General features: G+C 41.1%; 1 protein-coding gene across 5 annotated transcripts in view; it reads left to right on the top strand.

Moving 5' to 3' along the window:
* SLC26A7 (solute carrier family 26 member 7) overlaps positions 1 to 22742 on the top strand; it is a 226459-nt gene that overhangs the window by 142538 nt on the left and 61179 nt on the right. For all 5 annotated transcript variants that reach the window (XM_070382933.1, XM_070382935.1, XM_070382934.1 and 2 more), the window contains 2 exons: positions 5310 to 5457; positions 7744 to 7857. In XM_070382933.1, coding sequence (XP_070239034.1) covers positions 5310 to 5457; positions 7744 to 7857 — 262 coding nt within the window. The remainder of the gene's footprint in view (positions 1 to 5309; positions 5458 to 7743; positions 7858 to 22742) is intronic.

Below are 22742 nucleotides of genomic sequence, written 5' to 3' on the forward strand. Positions count from 1 at the left end.
AGATCATGCCCATTGATCAAATGGGCTTCATACCAGGGATGCAAGTATTTTTCAAGATCTACATATCAGTCAATGTGATAAACCACAATAAATGAAGAATAAAAAACGCATGATCATCTCAATTAATACAAAAAAGGTTTTGATAAAATTCAGCACCCATTTTTGCTAAAAGGTCTCCAGAAAGTGGGCATAGAGAGACTAACATCATAGTCAACAGTGGAAATCTGAAAGTATTTCCTCAAAGATCAGGAAGAAGACAAGAATCCCACTCTCATCACTTTTATCGAACATAGTTTGGAAGTCCAATCCATGGTAATCAGAGAAGAAAAAGAATAAAAGGAATCCAAATGGGGCAAGAAGAAGTAAAACAGTCATTGCTTGCAGATGACATGATGCTATACACAGAAGATCCTAAAGATGCTACCAGAGAGCTACTGGAAATCATCAATGAATTTGGTAGATTACAAAATCTACCAAATTTGTAATCTGCAGGTTACAAAACTAACAGAGACATCACTTTGCCAACAAAGGTTCGTATGGTCAAAGCTATGGTTTTCCAGTAGGCATGTATGGATGTGAGAGTTGGACCATAGAGAAGGCTGAGCACTGAAGAATAAATGCTTTTGAACTGTGGTGTTGGAGAAGACTCCTGGGAGTCCCCTGGACTGCAAGGAGATCCAACCAGTCCATCCTAAAGGAAATCAGTCCTGAATATTCATTGGAAGGACTGATGTTGAAGCTGAAACTCCAATACTTTGGCCACCTGATGCGAGGAGCTGACTCATTTGAAAAGACCCTGATGTTGGGAAAGATTGAAGGTGGGAGGAGAAGGGGATGACAGAGGATGAAATGGTTGGATGGCATCACCGACTCAATGGACATGAGTTTGAGCAAACTCTGGGGGGTAGTGAGGGACAGGGGAGCCGGCTGCAGTGCAGTCCATGGGGTCGTAAAGAGTCAGATACGACTGAGCAACTGAACAACAAGAAAGATTTGCAAGTTACAAAATTAATACACAGAAATCACTTGCATTTCTATACATTAACAATGAAATATTAGTAAGAGAAATTCAAGAAACAATTCCATTTATTATCACACCAAAAAGAATAAAATACCTAGGAATAAGCTTATTTGAAGAGACAAAAGACCTATACTCAGAAAACTATAAGATGCTGATGAAAGAAATCAAAGACACAAAGAGATGGAAAGATATAACATGTTTGTAGATTAGAAGAATCAATATTGGCAAAATTACCATACTACCCAAGGCAATCTACAGATTCAATGCAATCCCTATCAAATCACCAGTGGCATTTTTCACAGAAGTAGAACAAAAAAATCTTAAAATTTGTATGGAGATGCAGTAGACCCAGAATGGCCAAAGCAATCTTGAGAAAGAAAAACAGAGCTCAAAGAACCATGTGCCCTGATTTCAGATTATACTACAAATCAAAACAGGATAGGACTAGAATAAAAATAGAAACATTAATGGAACAGGATTGAAAGTGCAGAAATAAACTCACACACTTCTGGTCAATTAATCTATGACAAAGGAGGCAAGACAACATAATGTTGGAAAGATGGTCTCTTCAACAAATGGTACTGGGAAAATTGGACAGCGACATGTAAAAAATGAAATTCGTGTGCTGTGTGTTTAGTTGCTTAGTTATGTCCAACCCTTTGCTACCCCATGGACTGTAGTTCACCAGGCTCCTCTGTCCATGGGGATTCTCCAGGCAAGAATACTGGAGTGGGTTCACATGCCCTTTTCCAGAGATCCAACCTAGAGATCTAACTCAGGTCTCCCACATTGCAGGCAGATTCTTTACCTGAGCCACCAGGGAAGCCCAAGAATACTGCAGTGGGTAGCCTATCCCTTCTCCAGGGGATCTTCCTGATCTAGGATCAACCCAGGGTTTCCTGTTTTGCAGGTGGATTGTTTACTAGCTGAGCTACCAGGGAAGTCCTGGAGTGGGTTGCCATGCCCTCCTCCAGGGGATCTTCTCCACCCAGGGACTGAACCCAGGTCTCCCACATAGCAGGTGAATTCTTTACCTTCTGAGCCACCAGCAAAGCCCACATGTTAAAAAGTGAAATTAGATCATTCTTTGACACCATACAGAAAAATAAGCTCAAAATGGTTTCAGTTCAGTTCAGTCCAGTTGCTTAGTCCTGTCCGACTCTTTGCGACCCCATGAATCGCAGCACGCCAGGCCTCCCTGTTCACCAACTCCCGGAGTTCACCCAGACTCACGTCCATCGAGTCAGTGATGCCATCCAGCCATCTCATCCTCTGTCGTCCCCTTCTCCTCCTGCCCCCAATCCCTCCCAGCATCAGAGTCTTTTCCAATGAGTCAACTCTTTGCATGAGGTGGCCAAAGTACTGGAGTTTCAGCTTTAGCATCATTCCTTCCAAAGAAATCCCAGGGCTGATCTCCTTCAGAATGGACTGGTTGGATCTCCTTGCAGTCCAAGGACTCTCAAGAGTCTTCTCCAACACCACAGTTCAAAAGCATCAATTCTTCGGCGCTCAGCCTTCTTCACAGTCCAACTCTCACATCCATACATGACCACTGGAAAAACCATAGCCTTGACTAGACAGACCTTTGTTGACAAAGTAATGTCTCTGCTTTTGAATATGCTATCTATGTTGGTCATAACTTTCCTTCCAAGGAGTAAGCGTCTTTTAGTTTCATGGCTGCAGTCACCATCTGCAGTGATTTTGGAGCCTAAAAAAATAAAGTCTGACACTGTTTCCACTGTTTCCCCATCTATTTCCCATGAAGTGATGGGACGGGATGTCATGATCTTCGTTTTCTAAATGTTGAGCTTTAAGCCAACTTTTTCACTCTCCACTTTCACTTTCATCAAGAGGCTTTTAGTTCCTCTTCACTTTCTGCCATAAGGGTGGTGTCATCTGCATATCTGAAGTTATTGATATTTCTCCCGGCAATCTTGATTCCAGCTTGTGCTTCTTCCAGTCCAGATCTAAATATGACAATGAACACTATAACATTCCCAGAGGAAAACATAGGCAGAGCACTCTGATGTAAATCACAGCGCTATCTTTTTTAATCTGTCTCCCAGAATAATGGAAATAAAAACAAAAATATGCAAATAAGATGTACTTAAACTCAAAACTTTTGCTTAGCAAAGGAAACAATAAAGAAAACGAAAAGACAGCACACATACTGGGAAAAAATATTTGCTAAGAATGTGACTGACAAGGAATTAGTTTCCAACACTTACCAACAGCTCGTGATACTTAACAGCATTAAAATAAATAATCCAGTTTAAAAATGGGCAGAAGACTTAAATAGACATTTCTAAAAAGAAGATATACCGATGACCAAGAAGCACATGAAAAGCTGTTCAACATCACTAGACAAAAGCAATTCAAAACTTCAGTGAAATATCATCTCACACCAGCCAGAATTTGTTGTTATTTAGTCACTCCATCGTGTCCGACTCTTTGTGACCCCGTGGACTGCAGCATGCCAGGCTTCCCCTGACCATTTTCCAGCCAGAATGGTCATCATCAAACCACAATGGTCATCCACAAACAGTAAATGCTGGAGAGGCTGTGGAGAGAAGGGAACCCGCCTACACTGTTGGTGTGAATGTAACGTGGTACTGCCACTATGTAGCACAGTATGGAGGTTCCTTAAAAATCTCAAAGCAGAGCTACCATATGATCCTGCAATCCCACTCCTGGGGATATATCTGGAGCAAAATATAATCTGAAAGGGTACATGCACCCTGTGTTCATTGCAGCACTGTATACACTAGCCAAGAAATGGAAGCAACCTAAATGTCTATTGACAGTAATGGATAATTGTATGTGTATACAATGAAATATTACTCAGCCATTAAAAGGAATGAAATAATGTCATGTGCGGCAACATGGAAGGGCCTAGAGATTGTCATAGTGAATGAAGTAAGTCAGATAGAGAAGGAGAAATATTGTATGATATTCTTTATATGTGGAATCTAAAAAAAAAAATGATACAAATGTACTTACAGAACAGAAAGAGACTCACAAACTTAAAGAAGAAACTTATGGTTGTTCGGGGGAAAGATTGGGGAAAGGGTAGTTAAGGAGTTTGGCATGGGCATGTACACGCTGCTCTATTTAACATGGGTAACCAGCAAAGACCTTCCGTAGCACATGGAACTCTGCTCAATATTAGCGGCAGCCGGGATGGGAGGGGAGTTTGGGAAAGAGTGGATACATATGTATGTATGGCTGAGTCCTTTTGCGTCCCACCTGAAATTATCACAGCATTGTTAGTCTGCTACACTGCAATAAAAAAATAACAAAAAGTAAAACTGAGAAACAGTGTTAGCTCTTATGTGGTCCCATGTTCTGCAACAGAGGGTAGATGGAGTCTATATAGATATTTTTCATAACATGTGGTACATAGAGTCACAAAATAAAATTCAACTAAGTACATTTAGAGGTCTGTTGGGTTTATTCAATAATTCCTTAATTGAGCAGCAGCCCATCTATCAAATCGAAAGGAGCTCTGAAGAGCTAAACAAAATAAAAGGTGTTTTAGTCAGAAGGAGGACAGGAACAGGGAGTTTTAGCAGAGTGGATTGTTTCAGGTAAGTTCACCTTCCTATGGGGTATGGAAGGGCACATTACCTCACTGGTGTTGACCAGGTGATTCCAGGCTGACTGACTCAGGTTACATTCCTGGAATAAGGTGAAACTTCACTTAAGTTAGGCATTAATTCTTGATTTGCTTACGTGGGGCTTAGCACGAATGACTCCACAGTGGGTCTGTTGTCTCTTTTTTTAACAATCATTAAGTGCACCATGAAAGGATCAAGTTAAAAACATAATTAACTCAATGGTAAACTTAAGAATTGGCTCAAAGAATCACAGCTCACAGTAGACTAGTGTTTGCATACAGCACTGTGGCATTCAAGGCAGGAAACACAGTTTCCAGTGCCAGCCACATAAATGTTTCAAAAGATTCAATAAAAGAATGTTCCGAATGTGCTTTTGTTCTGATGCAGGAAGTTTTTGTTGAGTCGAAGTTTCTGTGCTATAACTTAAATTTCCTGGGAGTAAATGCAAGTTAAATGCGTGGTGCTCTCTCTTTGGTGTTCTTTGTGATTTTGCTTTTCTCCAAAAAAACGTGGAGAATCAAAGGCTTCTAAGGGCAAGCTTCTTGGTTTTCTCAGGGGTGTTTCATGCATTTTGTGTCAACTTCAGAGTCATTACCATAGTTGAATTCGCTGCAAGTTGTTAAAGAAATTACATGTGAGTTGATGAGTTCCGTATGGTCTTTCTTTCACAGAATTCCTCCACCTCGAGCTCCCCCAATGAACATCCTCTCTGCGGTCATCACTGAAGCCTTTGGAGTGGCACTTGTAGGCTATGTGGCCTCATTGGCTCTTGCACAAGGGTCTGCCAAAAAATTCAGATATTCAGTTGATGACAATCAGGTGTAGTATGTCCCAGTCCCTCTCCACACCTCTCCATAGCTACTGTATCATTTTGACGTGTACTCCCAGATGCTGAAAATGTTGACCTTATGAAAAATACAGCTGTCCTAAGTGTGTAACAAGAATGGGTAGGACAAACTGAAACAAAAATCTGTAAATCATTGATAGAAAGGTGAAAATTTGAGCTTCGTGGGTTGGTTATGGTACACTTTTGTTTTTAAATAGAGGGATATCTTGATGTTCCTTGTGTTTTTAGGAGAAAATCTAAATATATTTATGATTGCCTGCCAACTTTTAAAAAAAGTTCAGATTTCAAAGTACAAATAACAGTATTACTCTTCTCAGTAAAAAACCAAAGGATGAAAGGGTTTCTTAGCATACAAAGGATGAAGATTTTATTGAGACTGTTTCTGAATCTACTTCTGCTAGTGTTTGGTCTCAAACCCCATGGCCCTACATTCCTACACAGGTCTGCACACATAGCTGTGCAGTAGTGGTTAGAAGGCCGAAGTACCTATGTCTAAATCTCACTCTGAAATGGTTTCTATGCCGCAGTTTTCTCATCTGTAAAAAAGCAGATTTATTCATTCAACAGATTTGTTTTGAACCCTACTGTATAGCAGACACCAGTCTAGGAACAAGGGATACAATGGTGCATAACACAGACCATGTCTTTATTCATCTCAAAATCTCCCAGTGGCTTCCCATAGTACTTAGATTAAAAGCCTATTGCCAAGGCTTCCAAGGCCCTACCTGACCTTTTCCTCTATGATCTCATATTTTTTTTGTAGCCTGTTCCAGCCTCACTTCCTTCCTTGTTTTTTTCTTGAGTTTACTAGCTATGTTGCTAGCTCAAGATGTCTGTACTCGCTGTTCCCTTTTCCAGAAATTCTATACCCTCAAGTAGCTGCATTCCTCCTTTATTTAAATATTTCCTTCTTAGAGAGGCCTTTCTTGGTAAGCTAAAATCCTAATCTCCAAAACTTATCCACTCTCTGTTTTACTTTCTGTATTCATCTTCTTTATTGGTAGCATCCTCCACTAGAACACCAGTCTGTGAGGGCAGGGTTTTTTATCTGTGTTCCTGGCAACAGCAGAAGCAGAAAAGTATTAGGAAGCTTCTGCAGGAATCCAGGTGACATCCGATGACTTGGACCAGGATGTAGCAATGAAGGGGATGGGAATTGGATAGATTATGAATTGGATGTGGGCACCATCTGGGCAAAGGGGAAGTCAAGACTCTGTCTAAAGCTTTTGGCCCAAACATATAGAGCTTGAGGTAGGGAAGGGTGTGGGAGGACCAGAGTGGGAGTATGTGGAGCAATAGTCTGATTAATTAAGCTTGGGATAACTGTTAACCATTCAAATGAAAATGCTGAGTAATAGGTTGCCTATATCAGTCTGGAGTTCAAAAGAGTGGTCTAGGCTTGGAGATATAAATATGGCAGCTGTCAACATGTTTTTGGGTAGCTCAGAATAGAGAAAGAAGTGGTTCGATATTTGCGATTGTTTGTATGAGAAGGGGCCACAGAGGAGGCTGAGAAGTGGTGGCCAGGGAGGTCGGAGGAAACCAGGAGGGTGAGAGGCTCAAGAAGGACCAGGAAGGAGGCTTTAAGGCGGAGAATGTGAGCGATTGTGTCAAATGCCACTTTTACTGCCAGGGGAGGTAGGAATTAACCATTGGATTTAGCACTCTGGAGGTGATAGGTGGAGTGGTGGGAACAAAACCCTTTATTGTAGTAACTTGAAACCTGAGTAATTGGCAACGGATACAGTAAATACCTTGTGTTTCCCTGTAAAGTTGTTATTGTTACAAGGATCAAATGAGTAAAGGGCTCAGAGCAGTTTCTGGCTCACTGTAAGCACTCAATAAATGTTAGCTATTGTTAGAATGATGGTTAAATTACAACTAGTGGAGAGAACAGAAATAGAGTACAAAAGACGTCTCATTCTATGACAAGCTTTATCTGTGGCCTCTAAATTTTGGGCTTCCCAGGTGGCACGGTGGTAAGAATCCACCTGTCAGTGCAGGAGACGCTAGCGATGCAGGTTCCATCCCTGGGTCAGGAAGATCGCATGAAGTAGGAAATGGCAACCCACTCCAGTGTTCCTGCCTCAATAAACAGACTCCTCCATGGACAGAGGAGTCTGGCCGGCTATAGTCCATGGTGTCGCAAAGAGTTGGGCATGACTGAGCACATCTCACACTCACACACACACACACATACACGCTGAAAGTGGATTGTGATTAGGAAATGATACATTTCTCTGCTATCATTCCTATAGGAATTCCTGGCCCATGGCCTCAGCAACGTGATTGCTTCATTCTTCTTCTGTATACCAAGTGCGGCTGCCATGGGAAGAACTGCTGGCCTGTACAGCACAGGAGCAAAGACACAGGTAACTTCATTCTTCAACAGGCACAGAAGGACTGAGAAGGAGAGGAGTGCTCGTCTCTCTAAATTCCTGAGACTATTGCTATTTCTTCAGTCTCTTAAAACTAGCATCAAGGCAGTTTATCTGTTCTCTTTCTTAGAAACGATCCTTGAGAAGCTGAATGAGCAGAAAAAAGGGGAAAAAGTCCTGTACTAGCGGCAGTTTTCTTGTTGTCAGTCATTGAGCAAAAGCTCCCTCTAGTGGTGCCTCTGATTTTCCTTTTTGCAAATCTAACCCGTCAGTTTGAAATTTTAAAATCTTAGTTCATTTCCTTTAAATAGAATGAAAACCATTGTTGCAACATCAGTCCTTGATACTGACATTCCTGTCTATAGAAATGTACAAGTATATGAATGAATAATACAATGTCTATGCACATTTTGGCTTAATGAAACAATTGTGTGTTTTAGGAACTCAAATCAATTTGACATTTTAGAGCCTCCTGTACACTAGTTATTATGCTGGATACTAGTAAGATATCATGAGAAGGCAATGGCACCCCACTCCAGTGCTCTTGCCTGGAAAATCCCATGGACAGAGGAGCCTGGTAGGCTACAGTCCATGGGGTCGCCAGGAGTTGGACACGACTGAGCGACTTCACTTTGACTTTTCACTTTCATGCATTGGAGAAGGAAATGGCAACCCACTCCAGTGTTCTTGCCTAGAGAATCCCAGGGACGGGGGAGCCTGGTGGGCTGCCGTCTATGGGGTCGCACAGAGTTGGACACGACTGAAGTGACTTAGCAGCAGCAGTAAGATATCAATGGTGATAATTAAGATGATTCTGTGATGATGAGGATGGTGGTGGTGGTGGTGGAAGCATATATTGAGTTATATGCCAGGAATTGCATGTCATGCTTTTTTAAATAAATGAACTTTAATATTTTAAGAAACTCAATGAAGGAGGCATAATTATTATCATAGGTTTCCACATGAGAACATTCAGGAAAAGAGGGTTAAACTAACTTACCTAGGTCACGGAGCTAGGAAGTGGCAGAGCTGAGATTTTAATCCAGATAGATTTACTCCAAATCTTGCATTCTTAACCACTGTTCTATACAAGGAAATTCATGTGTGTGTTTATTTAATAAATTAACATGAACAGCTAACCATTGTTAAAACAATTCATGCATATTTTATTTTATTTTTAGGACTTTTAAATTTTATTATTTGGCGGTGATGGGTCTTTGTTGCTGCACACAGGCTTTCTCTAGTTGCAGTCGGTGGGGGGTGCTCTTTGTCGCCCTGCGTGGGCTCCGCACTGCAGCGGCTTCTCTTGTTGCAGAGCGTGCGCTCTAGACATGTGCTTCAGGAGTTGCAGCACGTGGGCTCAGGAGTTGTGGCCCACAGCTTTGTTGCTCTGCGGCATGTAGGATCTTCTTGGACCAGGGATCCAAGTGGTGTCTCTTGCATTGCAAGTGGAACCTTTACCTATTGAGCAACCTGGGAAACCCATTTTTTAGTAGCCTACCTTATATTAAGTCCTTTTGGGGGTGTTGTAGAAGAGTAAATTTGGAAAGTGTATATTCTTGACCTTGGGATAAAGTGGGAAGAGAAAGATGGGTAAATGAACATTAAAATGTAGCATACAAGTAATAAAATTATTGAATGTACCATGGTGCAGAGGGGAAGCAGTAACAAAATCTGAATCTATAATAGTATGACATATTATTGCCACAACTCATCAGCAAAGATGTGTAATTCTCATTCACCGTTGTTTTACATGACAATTTGATTTTTAGGCAGCTCGTGATTTAAAGCATAAGTTCATAATGTGCATTGGCAGAAACATTTTTGCAAACTCTCAAATATTTATAATATAAATTTGAATGTTTAATACATAGTGTAATCACATATCATTACTTGCTCTGAAGACTTACAGCTATAAAATTCTAGGATTCTATAGTGATTTCCACCTGGTTTCTTACAAGGATGAGTGTGTGAGATTTCCTTTCATCAGTTCTGCATGGTATTCTCTTCGTTAGACTTCAGAAGAAATAAAAGGCACCTAACAGAAGCAGAAGATATTAAGAAGAGATGGCAAGAATACACAGAAGAATTGTACAAAAAAAGATCTTCATGATCCAGATAATCACGATGGTGTGATCACTGACCTAGAGCCAGACATCCTGGAACGTGAAGTCAAGTGGGCCTTAGAAAGCATCACTATGAACAAAGCTAGTGGAGGTGATAGAATTCCAGTTGAGCTATTCCAAATCCTGAAAGATGATGCTGTGAAAGTGCTGCACTCAATATGCCAGCAAATTTGGAAAACTCAGCAGTGGCCACAAGACTGGAAAAGGTCAGTTTTCATTCCAATCCCAAAGAAAGGCAATGCCAAAGAATGCTCAAACTACCGCACAGTTGCACTCATCTCACATGCTAGTAAAGTAATGCTCAAAATTCTCCAAGCCAGACTTCAGCAATACGTGAACCGTGAACTTCCTGATGTTCAAGCTGGTTTTAGAAAAGGCAGAGGAACCAGAGATCAAATTGCCAACATCTGCTGGATCATGGAAAAAGCAAGAGAGTTCCAGAAAAACATCTATTTCTGCTTTATTGACTATGCCAAAGCCTTTGACTGTGTGGATCACAATAAACTGTGGAAAATTCTGAAAGAGATGGGAATACCAGACCACCTGATCTGCCTTTTGAGAAATTTGTATGCAGGTCAGGAAGCAATAGTTAGAACTGGACATGGAACAACAGACTGGTTCCAAATAAGAAAAGGAGTACGTCAAGGCTGTATATTGTCACCCTGTTTATTTAACATATATGCAGAATACATCATGAGAAACGCTGGACTGGAAGAAACACAAGCTGAAATCAAGATTGCCGGGAGAAATATCAATAACCTCAGATATGCAGATGACACCACCCTTATGGCAGAAAGTGAAGAGGAACTCAAAAGCCTCTTGATGAACGTGAAAGTGGAGAGTGAAAAAGTTGGCTTAAAGTTCAACATTCAGAAAACGAAGATCATGGCATCCTGTCCCATCACTTCATGGGAAATAGATGGGGAAACAGTGGAAACAGTGTCAGACTTTATTTGTTTGGGCTCCAAAATCACTGCAGATGGTGACTGCAGCCATGAAATTACAAGACGCTTACTCCTTGGAAGGAAAGTTATGACCAACCTAGATAGCATATTCAAAAGCAGAGACACTACTTTGTCAACAAAGGTCCGTCTAGTCAAGGCTATGGGTTTTCCTGTGGTCATGTATGGATGTGAGAGTTGGACTGTGAAGAAGGCTGAGCGCCGAAGAATTGATGCTTTTGAACTGTGGTGTTGGAGAATACTCTTGAGAGTCCTTTGGACTGCAAGGAGATCCAACCAGTCCATTCTGAAGGAGATCAGCCCTGGGATTTCTTTGGAAGGAATGATGCTAAAGCTGAAACTCCAGTACTTTGGCCACCTCATGCGAAGAGTTAACTCATTGGAAAAGACTCTGATGCTGGGAGGGATTGGGGGCAAGAAGAGAAGGGGACGACAGAGGATGAGATGGCTGGATGGCATCACTGACTCGATGGACATGAGTCTGGGTGAACTCCGGGAGTTGGTGATGGACAGGGAGGCCTGGCATGCTGCGATTCATGGGGTCGCCAAGAGTCGGACACGACTGAGTGACTGATCTGATCTGATCTGAACAAAATACTAATTCAGAGAAGGAAAGCTCAGCAGCACTGTATTTTTGTGCTGTTTTGCTTGTTGAGATTGTCCCTAATCTGCTCAACTAGTCCCATTAAATTGAACAGGGAAGTAATCTGATTTAATGTGCATACCCCAATTGAGGATGTTTTCCCATGGTAGTCGTTTTGGCATTACAACTACTAAGTTTACTCGGGGATAACAGACATGATTTGAAGAAGGCACTGGGACAGCCAAGTCTTAAAAGTTTTGTTCTAAATAGGCTATTTGTGAAACCAGCTTTCCATGTGACAAGACTTCATAAAGTGAGCCCTTAAAATATCTTTCTCTCGTAGGTACTAGGCTTATACCCAGTAAGTTAATCTAGAAGAATGAAAATCTTTCAACTTTCAGGCTAATAATAGCCAATCATTTCACCAATCGACTCTTTCTCCTTCAGAAACACTATGAGTATTTCTGTAGAAAGAAAGCTTTTAAAATGAGATATGGCCTTGTTCCTTCCTCCCAGAGCCCGTGAAAGGTCTTAGCTTTCTGACCTTTCAGCTACGCAAACTGTGTGCTTCCCCCCGCAGCCTCATCCTGGACTGTTCGCCTCACTCTCAGCTCTCTAGTCACCGCAGCTCCTTCCTCGTGACTCTGGTGTCTTCCTTTTATCCCTTTTATCTCTGTGGCTGCTTACTCTTCCCTTCTAAGTTAACTCCTCCCATTCATCAGATTTCACCAAGACTTCTGGGCCAACTGTGTTCTTTTCTTCAGAGACCTTAGGTCTATTGGACTTTATATGTTTATCAGTGTGATTATACGATTGATGTCTGCCTTCTGCTCTTGACTTCAGCTCCTAGAGAGTCCCTGTCTGGTTTTGTTCTCCATATCGTGAGTGTCCAGCCCAAGACCTAGCACATGGTAGGTGTTCAATAAGTGTGGAAAGAATGAATGAAAAATGAAAGTATTGGATGATTATAAAACTAGTCAATTTTGCTGATTTAAGAAGGGACAGATCAAGTCAGGCAAGAGCTTTTATTCTCACTTAATATAGTACATTTAAAATCAGGAAAAATGCTTTCACTTGAAATCAGGCTTAGGATCATAGACTTTGGAGAAGCACTACTGAATAGTGTCAACTTAAAAAAATGAACAACAGGAGAGAGTTTTGAGTTCAGTTTTATGTGGGGGGAAAATGAGGACTGCAGCCCAGGAGCCAGCACCTCAGACAGCTCTTGAGAAACTGCTCCGAAGAGGCAGAGGGAAGGTCAGTGTACACTTGATTTTGGTGAAGGGGGGATACATGCCGTCAAGCATCTATTTTTTCCAGATGGTTTCTGCTAGTCTCATGAGGCTTTCTGCTACTCACAAGAAACAGTCACCACCATGAAGGATTTTAGTGCTTTTCTAGTTATGAGAAAATATAAGAATTGGGCTCATAAAATCAGCTCCTGAAAATATCTAACTATCCGAAGACCATCCTGCCAGTTTTTAGCACAGAGGGCCTCATTTCCGCTCTCCACCCTGAACTTTCTTAGGGAATGTTCTAAATCAGCAGCTGCCGTAACTCATGATTTCCTCCCTGTAGAGGCAGATGGCCAGTGCCAATTTGCAGTGGACCATAGAAACACAATAGCCACACAGGTACTTGAAATTTTCAGGTAGTTATATTTTAAAAAGTAGAAGGAAACTGGTAATATTAGTTTTAATACTGTATTTTAATTTTTTATTTAATGAAGTAAAAGTATTATTTCAACAAATAACTTATGTAAAAACTATTAATGATGTATTTTATAATCTTTTTTTTAATTAAGATTTCAAAATCTGGTGTGTATCTTACATTTACAGCATCTCCTACACCCACCAGCTGCATTTCAAATGCTCATGGGTCACACGTGGCTATATGAGACAGCACATTTGGGACCATTTTATATACAAATGAGTTGGTTGTTAAGCCTTTCAATACTTTATAAAATCAAATAAAAACATTTGAATTGAAACAACAAAAGATACTAATCGTTGAATACCAAGTGCCATGGTCAAAGGCCCAAAGACATTTCTGTCCTCCACATGTCAGAACGCTTTCACTGTGATTTCCTTTAGATGAGGCCTGCAGAACGTGGCTATCTAAGAATAAGAAAGTCTTGGTGCTGCCTAGACATGCAGCACAAATAAGTGTGGTGGGTCTCTCTTCTTTCCTTGCCTTTAAAGAATGTTAATTAGGGGAGAAAGCACTGTAACCCTCCCCACCCCTATTGCCCTGTGTTATTATTATTATTATTACTATTTGCTTCTAACAAAGTGGACACAATGTTCTTCGGGCAGTTTGAGAGGCACAGTCAAGCCATGAAGGGTGAGAGGCAGCGCCTGTTGCAGGCAGAGCTCAGCCACAGCTGAAAATGATGGCTGGCATGGTTTCTGTGGCACTGAGATTGCCCCTGGGTCCTAATTTGCCAAACTATATTCCTTTATTCTTTCAGAGTTTGTCTTATTGCTTCCAACTTCGTTTAAATCCTTCTTAATCTAGCCTCAGTTACCAGGTACCCTCTTCTTCTCTTTCACCACTTTCTGGACTCTTACTGCCATTCCGCTGCTCTCCAGAAGGCTGTGCAGACTGTGAGTGCTAGACATCCTTTGCATTCTTTGGAAACTACTTAGGAAGGAAATGGCCAGCATGCCCTTCTCCCTCCAGCCGTGTCTACAGGTATAGGTAGGTTGTGGACTTAAAACATATTCACAACCTAAAAGTTTAGAATTATGTTTTATTCAGTGGGAATTCTTAAGACTTCAAGCATCTCAAGCAACCCTGATACAACTGCTCTGAGGAGACAAGGGGAGGAGCCAGGTTACATAGAAGTTTTGCAACAAAGGGCAGGCAGTCTGAACATCAAAAGATTATTGTTAATTAAAGGAAGACAGATATCTCAAGTTAAGGAATTCAGCTCTTTTCTATGTATGGGAAGATGCAAGAGTCCAGGCTCATTGACATCATTCTTTCCACATGCGTCTCCGCTATCTGGGGCCGGTGTCCCTTGTTTCTCACCGCCTGGGCTTCCTTGAGGCGCGCCATTAGGGTGTGGTTGCGGTCTCCTGGCCGCCAGGTTGCAGTTGTTCTCCTTCCTGAGTGCCCTTAGGGCCGGAAGCTCACGGGGGAGGGCTGCAATCACCAACGACTGTGACAGTCCTTGTGTACTGATATGGCAGGAAATACTCCATTTTTCAGTCCCTCCCCTTGGTCAGGAATTTGACCAATATTTGGGAGACATTTCATGACCAATTTTTGTTCCACAGTGCTGGGAAGCTGATCCCAGATTAGGTGAAAATTCTCGATATACAACTCAAGGTATTAACTTCTGGATTAAGCCTACTGATAGATAATAATAAAAGACTCTCTGTATGGTCTATCTTCTAATCTATTATGATCCAGGAGATATTTCCCTTGTTGCCTTTTCCATATCTAGAATCACACTATTACAATTATTGATTGCATACAGAACTATATGTCTGATCAATTGTTTCAAGTTGCCTAGTCACCTACATTTGTTGGAGGCTTGGTTACACACTGTAAGAGACAACACTCTTATAAAATAGACAGATAGAAGTAATGTAGCTAGTAACATTGACAAAGGCATAGTGTAGCAGAAACACAATGCACAAAAAATTTGGAAACAAGCAGCAAATTAATGATTAATATAACTAGTTGCAGTCTAGTTCCAGTAAACCATCAACTCCGTAGGAGAACCAGCTACAGAAGCCAAATTCTGGCAGGATAAGGTAGAGAGTAAAAGATAAATGTTTTATCTTTCCTTACAAAGACATACTTTATCAGCTTGTTTTAGATCATGGCATAAGAGAAAAAGGTTTACCAGAAAACAGATTCAAGGAAGTATGTTTTAAAATCAAAGTTATAGATCATATTTATCGATTTATTCACTCCCATGTAATTGATCCCTGTTGGTCTGCATGAAGTAATCAGGTCTTCCATTAGAGTTCGTCATTTGTTACCCAGTTCAGTGTCATTGTCTAAAGGCTGTCAGAAACTTACATTTGTTTAAAAGGTTCTTTTTATGAGTCTTCTTGAAAAATCTTTATTTTGTAAAAGCAGTATAAAATTATGATTGTCTATAAAGGATATAACTTAAAATAGCATGGTTAAAGATTTGAGTACAGTGTAACATTTTAGGATAATAATTAGAATTATGACTGATAACATTTTATCAGAACATATCAGATGTTAGGGTTTCTATATAAATTCTGATTCCTGGTGGCTCAGACAGTAAAGAGTCTACCTGCAACATGGAAGATTGAGTTCGAACCTTGGGTTGGGAAGATCCCCTGGAGAAGGAAATGGCAATCCACTCCAGTATTCTTCCCTGGAAAATCCCATGGACAGAGGAGCCTGGTGGACTACAGTCTATAGTGTTGCAAACAGTTGGGCACGATTGAGTGACTTCACTTTCTATAAATTCTAGAATATCTATATTAATGGTATTTATTCTTGCACTATAGCCTCAAGTTTATTTTCAATTATTTGACTGTATATCTGAATTAAAAATGCCAAATAAACTTAGTTTAACATTCCTCTCTGAGATATCTCAGAGATGTGTCTTCAAAGTGTCCCAGAGTTATCTGGAGATTAAAAGAGCTTTAGTTAGATTTTGATATTTGGGAAGTTTGTTAGAAATACCAAAATTATTTAAAAACACAGCAGGATCATAGGTCACTGAAACAATAACTATTTATTTAACCAAAGTTACAAAAATAATTAAAAGAAAATAAATATAGATCACTTAAGGGTACAGAAACTCATAGAATCTGTTATCCCAAAGGAGCACTTTTAATAGAAAGAGAAATCAACTTCCAGTCTGCATTGGCTTACTTAACAAACCCACTTAGTTAACTTCAATCTAAATTTAGTTAATCCTGACTATGTCTAAAACTTCTTCCTTCTCAGGCTTCCTTTCCACACTCTGTCATCATTTTCTGCATCCAGCCTGTCTCTCATTTTCTATCCAAATAAAATCAGCTAGCTCTTTATCTTCTTTTTCCTCAGTAAAATGTCTGAGCTGTGGAGAGCAATATTGCATAGGAACCTGGAATGTTAGGTCCATGAATCAAGACAAATTGAAAGTGGTCAACTAGGAGATGGCAAGAGTGAATGTCGACATTTTTAGGAATCAGTGAACTAAAATGGACTGGAATGGGTGAATTTAACTCAGATGACCATTATATCTACTACTGTGAGCAAGAATCCTTTAGAAGAAATGGAGTAGCCATCATAGTCAACAAAAAGTCTGAAATGCAGTACCTTGATGCAATCTCAAAAATGACAGAATGATCTCTGTTCATTTCCAAGGCAAACCATTCAATATCATGGTAATCCAAGCCTATGCCCCAACCAGTAATGCTGAAGAAACTGAAGTTGAACGGTTCTATGAAGACCTACAAGACCTTTTAGAACTAACACCCAAAAAAGATGTTCTTTTCATTATAAGGGACTGGAATGCAAAAGTAGGAAGTCAAGAAACACCTGGAGTAACAGGCAAATTTGGCCTTGGAGTACAGAATGGAACAGGGCAAAGGCTCATAGAATTTTGCCAAGAGAACGCACTGGTCATAGAAAACACCCTCTTCCAACAACACAAGAGAAGACTCTACACATGGACATCACCAGATGGTCAACACCAAAATCAGATTGATTATATTCTTTGCAACCAAAGATGAAGACGCTCTGAACAGTCAGGAAAAACAAGACTGGGAGCTGACTGTGGCTTAGATCATGAACTCCTTATTTCCAAATTCAGACTTAAATTGAAGAAAGTAGGAAACACCACTAGACCATTCAGGTATGACCTAAATTAAAAATGTATATGAATAGTGATTCAAATAACTAAGATTCAAGAGGCCTCCCCATAAAAGACTGGTAGAGGATGTAACCTGAATCATGAGAGTTTACTTTTAAAAACAGTATGGCAAAGGCCATGTTTTCAAAACCCAAACAAACAAAATGCACAAGTGTTACTGAGTCCAAGCTCTCTCTGCTCACCTCATGACAGGCCAATGAACCTGAGAGACATGGTGTCGAGACAGGGAGGAGACTTTAAGTGGGGAGCCTGCAGACCGAGAAGATGGCAGGCTAGCACCTCAGAATAACCATCTTACTGGGGTCTTGATGCCAGTTTGTTTTATAGATCAGAGAGAAGGAAGCAGTGAGGAAGAAAAGTCAGAAGGCAGAATAGAGAGGGAGAGGCAGTGGGGAAGTAAAGTGAAAGGGTCTTCAGTCTTGCAAAACATCTCCAAAGGTATGGCCAGCCTTTAAAAAGGGTATATTAATCTCTTCTATTCACAGGTGGGCAGGGAAAAATTATCTCTCCATCAGCTGAAAAAATGCACTTTAGTTTACAGTCAAGCAGTGGGGCAGGGTTCTCCAGTCATTGAGTATGATTAAAATAATCACCCATAGTTTGGCCTCAGGTCAAAAACAGGGAGGGAACACAGCCATGACCATCAACAGAAAATTGGATTAAAGATTTACTAACCATGGCCCTTTCTTTGGAAGGAATGATGCTAAAGCTGAAACTCCAGTACTTTGGCCACCTCATGCAAAGAGTTGACTCATTGGAAAAGACTCTGATGCTGGGAGGGATTGGGGGTAGGAAGAGAAGGGGACGACAGAGGATGAGATGGCTGGATGGCATCACTGACTCGATGGACTTCAGTCTGAGTGAACTCCGGGAGTTGGTGATAGACAGGGAGGCCTGGCGTGCTGCGATTCATGGGGTCACAAAGAGTCAGACACGACTGAACAACTGAACTGAACTGAACCATGGCCCTGCCCATCAGAACAAGACCCAGTTCCCCCCTCAGTCAGTCTCTCCCATCAGGAAGCTTCCATAAGCCTCTTATCCTTATCCATCAGAAGGCAGACAGAATGAAAACCACAATCACAGAAAACTAACCAAACTGATCACATGGAATACAGCCTTGTCTAACTCAGTGAAACTATGAGCCATGATGTGTAGGGCCACCCAAGACGGACGGGTCATGGTGGAGAGTTCTAACAAAACATTGTCCACTGGAGAAGGGAATAACAAATGATTTCGGTATTCTTGCCTTGAGAACGCCATGAATGGTATGAAAAGATAAAAAGATAGGACACTGAAAGATGAACTCCCCAGGTCAGTAAGTGCCCAATATGCTACCAGAGATTGATGGAAAAATAACTCCAGAAAGAATGAAGAGATGAAGCCAAAGCAAAAACAACACCCAGTTGTGGATGTGACTGGTGATGGAAGCAAGGTATGATGCTGTAAAGAGCAATACTGCATAGGAACCTGGAAAGTTAGGTCCATGAATCAAGGCAAATTGGAAGTGGTCAAACAGGAGATGAGAAGAGTGAACATCGACACTTTGGAAATCAGTGAATAAAATGGACTGGAATGGCCAAATATAATACAGATGACCATTATATCTACTACTGTGTGCAAGAATCTGTTAGAAGAAATGGAGTAGCCCTCCTAGTCAACAAAAGTCTGATATGCAGTACTTGGACGCAATCTCAAAAATGACAATGATCTCTTTCGTTTTCCAAGGCAAACCATTCAATATCACAGTAATGCAAGTCTCTGACTAGTAATGCTGAAGAAGCTGAAGTTGAACAGTTCTATGAAGACCTACAAGACGTTTTAGAACTAACACCCAAAAAAGGATGTCCTTTTCGTTATAGGTGACTGGAATGCAAAAGTAGGAAGTCAAGAAACACCTGGTGTAACAGGCAAATTTGGCCTTGGAGTACAGAATGAAGCAGGGCAAAGGCTAACAGACTTCTGCCAAGAGAACACACTGGTCATAGAAAACACCCTCTTCCAACAACACAAGAGAAGACGCTACACATGGACATCACCAGATGGTCAGCACTGAAATCAGATTGATTATATTCTTTGCAGCCAAAGATGGAGAAGCTCTATACAGTCAGCAAAAACAAGACTGGGAGCTGACTGTGGCTCAGATTATGAAGTCCTTACTGCCAAATTCAGACTTAAAGAAAGTAGGGGAAACCACTAGACCATTCAGGTATGACCTAAATGAAATCACTTGCGATTATAGAGTGGAAGTGAGAAATAGAGTTAAGGGATTAGATTTGATAGACAGAATGCCTGAAGAACTATGGTGGGAGGTTTGTGATGTTTTATAGGAGGCAGTGATCAAGACCATCCCCAGGAAATAGAAATGCAAAAAGGCAAAATGGATGTCTGAGGAGGCCTTACAAATAGCTGAGAAAAAAAGAACTGAAAAGCAAGGAGAAAAGGAAAGATATATACATTGAAGGCAGAATTCCAAAGAATAGCAAGGAAAGATAAGAAAGCCTTCCTCAGTGATCAATGCAAAGAAATAGAGGAAAACAATAGAATGGGAAAGACTAGAGATCTCTTCAAGAAAATTAGAGATACCAAGGGAACATTTCATACAAAGATGAGCTCAATAAAGGACAGAAATGGTATAGACCTAACAGGAGCAGAAGATATTAAGAAGACATGGCAGGAATACACAGAAGAATGTACAAAAAAGATCTTCATGACCCAGATAATCATGATGGTGTGATCACTCACCTAGAGCCAGGCATCCTGGAATGTGAAGTCAAGTGGGCTTTAGGAAGCATCAGTACGAACAAAGCTAGTGCAGGTGATGGAATTCCAGTTGAGCTATTTCAAAGCCTAAAGATGATGCCTTGGAAACGAACAGAGATCATTCTGTCGTTTTTGAGATTGCATCCAAGTACTGCATTTCGGACTCTTTTGTTGACCATGATGGCTACTCCATTTCTTCTGAGGGATTCCTAGTGCAGTAGTAGATATAATGGTCATCTAAGTTAAATTCACCCATTCCAGTCCATTTTAGTTTGCTGATTCCTAGAATGTCGACATTCACTCTTGCCATCTCTTGTTTGACCACTTCCATTTTGCCTTGATTCATGGACCTGGCATTCCAGGTTCCTATGCAGTATTGTTCTTTACAGCATCGGACCTTGCTTCTATCAGCAGTCACATCCACAGCTGGGTATTGTTTTTGCTTTGGCTCCATCCCTTCATTCATTCATAAATCAGTGGAGTTATTTCTCCACTGATCTCCAGTAGCATATTGGGCACCTACTGACCTGGGGAGTTCCTCTTTCAGTATCCTATCATTTGCCTTTTCATACTGTTCATGGGGTTCTCAAGGCAAGAATACTGAAGTGGTTTGCCATTCCCTTCTCCATTGGACCACATTCTGTCAGATCAAATTGCCAACATCCATTGGATCATGGAAAAAGCAAGAGAGTTCCAGAAAAACATCTATTTCTGCTTTATTGACTATGCCAAAGCCTTTGACTGTGTGGATCACAATAAACTGTGGAAAATTCTGAAAGAGATGGGAATACCAGACCACCTGACCTGCCTCTTGAGAAATCTGTATGCAGGTCAGGAAGCAACAGTTAGAACTGGACATGGAACAACAGAGTGGTTTCAAATAGGAAAAGGAGTACATCAAGGCTGTATATTGTCACCCTGCTTATTTAACTTACATGCAGAGTACATCATGAGAAACACTGGATTGGAAGAACCACAAGCTGGAATCAAGATTGCTGGGAGAAATATCAATAACCTCAGATATGCAGATGACACCACCCTTATGGCAGAAAGTGAAGAGGAACTAAAAAGCCTCTTGATGAAAGTGAAAGTGGAGAGTGAAAAAGATGGCTTAAAGCTCAGCATTCAGAAAATGAAGATCATGGCATCCGGTCCCATCACTTCGTGGCAAATAGATGGGGAAACATTGGAAACAGTGTCAGACTTTATTTTTTGGGGCTCCAAAATCATTGCAGATGGTGACTGCAGCCATGAAATTAAAAGATGCTTACTCCTTGGAAGGAAAGTTATGACCAACCTAGATAGCATATTGAAAAGCAGAGACATTACTTTGTCAACAAAGGTCCGTCTAGTCAAGGCTATGGTTTTTCCTGTGGTCGTGTATGGATGTATGAGTTGGACTGTGAAGAAGGCTGAGCACTGAAGAATTGATGCTTTTGAACTGTGGTGTTGGAGAAGACTCTTGAGAGTCCTTGGACTGCAAGGAGATCCAACCAGTCCATTCTGAAGGAGATCAGCCCTGGGATTTCTTTGGAAGGAATGATGCTAAAGCTGAAACTCCAGTACTTTGGCCACCTCATGCGAAGAGTTGACTCATTGGAAAAGACTCTGATGCTGGGAGGGATTGGGGGCAGGAGGAGAAGGGGACGACAGAGGATGAGATGGCTGGATGGCATCACTGACTCGATGGACGTGAGTCTGGGTGAACTCCAGGAGTTGGTGATGGACAGGGAGGCCTGGCGTGCTGCGATTCATGGGGTTGCAAAGAGTCGGACACGACTGAGCGACTGAACTGAACTGAACTGAAAGATGATGCTGTGAAAGTGCTGCGCTCAATATGCCTGCAAATTTGGAAAACTCAGCAGTGGCCACAGGGCTAGAAAAGGTCAGTTTTCATTCCAGTCCCTAAGAAAGGCAATGCCAAAGAATGCTCAAACTACTGCACAATTGCACTCATCTCACATGCTAGTAAAGTCATGCTCAAAATTCTCCAAGCCAGGCTTCAATAGTTCGTGAACCATGAACTTACAGAAGTTCAAGCTGAGGAACCAGAAATCAAATTGCTGTCATCTGCTGGATCATCGAAAAAGCAAGAGAGTTCCAGAAAAACATCTACTTCTTCTTTTTTGACTACGCCTAAGCCTTTGACTGTGTTGATCACAACTAAGTGTGGAAAATTCTGAAAGAGATGGGACTACCAGACCACCTGACCTGCCTTCTGAGAAATCTGTTTGCAGATCAGCAAGCAACAGTTAGAACTGGACATGGAACAACAGACTGGTTCCAAATCGGGAAAGGAGTATATCAAGGCTGCATATTGTCAACCTCCTTGCTTCACTTATATACAGAGTACATCATGTGAAATGCCGGGCTGGATTAAGCAGAAGCTGGAATCAAGATTGCCGGGAGAAGTATCAATAACCTCAGATATGCAGATGACACCACCCTTATGGCAGAAAGTGAAGAACTAAAGAGCCTCTTGATGAAAGTGAAAGTGGAGAGTGAAAAAGATGGCTTAAAGCTCAACATTCAGAAAACTAAGATCATGGCATCTGGTCCCATCACTTCATGGGAAATAGATGGGGAAACAG

The sequence above is a fragment of the Bos mutus genome, chromosome 14 (assembly GCF_027580195.1).
Source record: "Bos mutus isolate GX-2022 chromosome 14, NWIPB_WYAK_1.1, whole genome shotgun sequence".
Taxonomy (NCBI): domain Eukaryota; kingdom Metazoa; phylum Chordata; class Mammalia; order Artiodactyla; family Bovidae; genus Bos; species Bos mutus.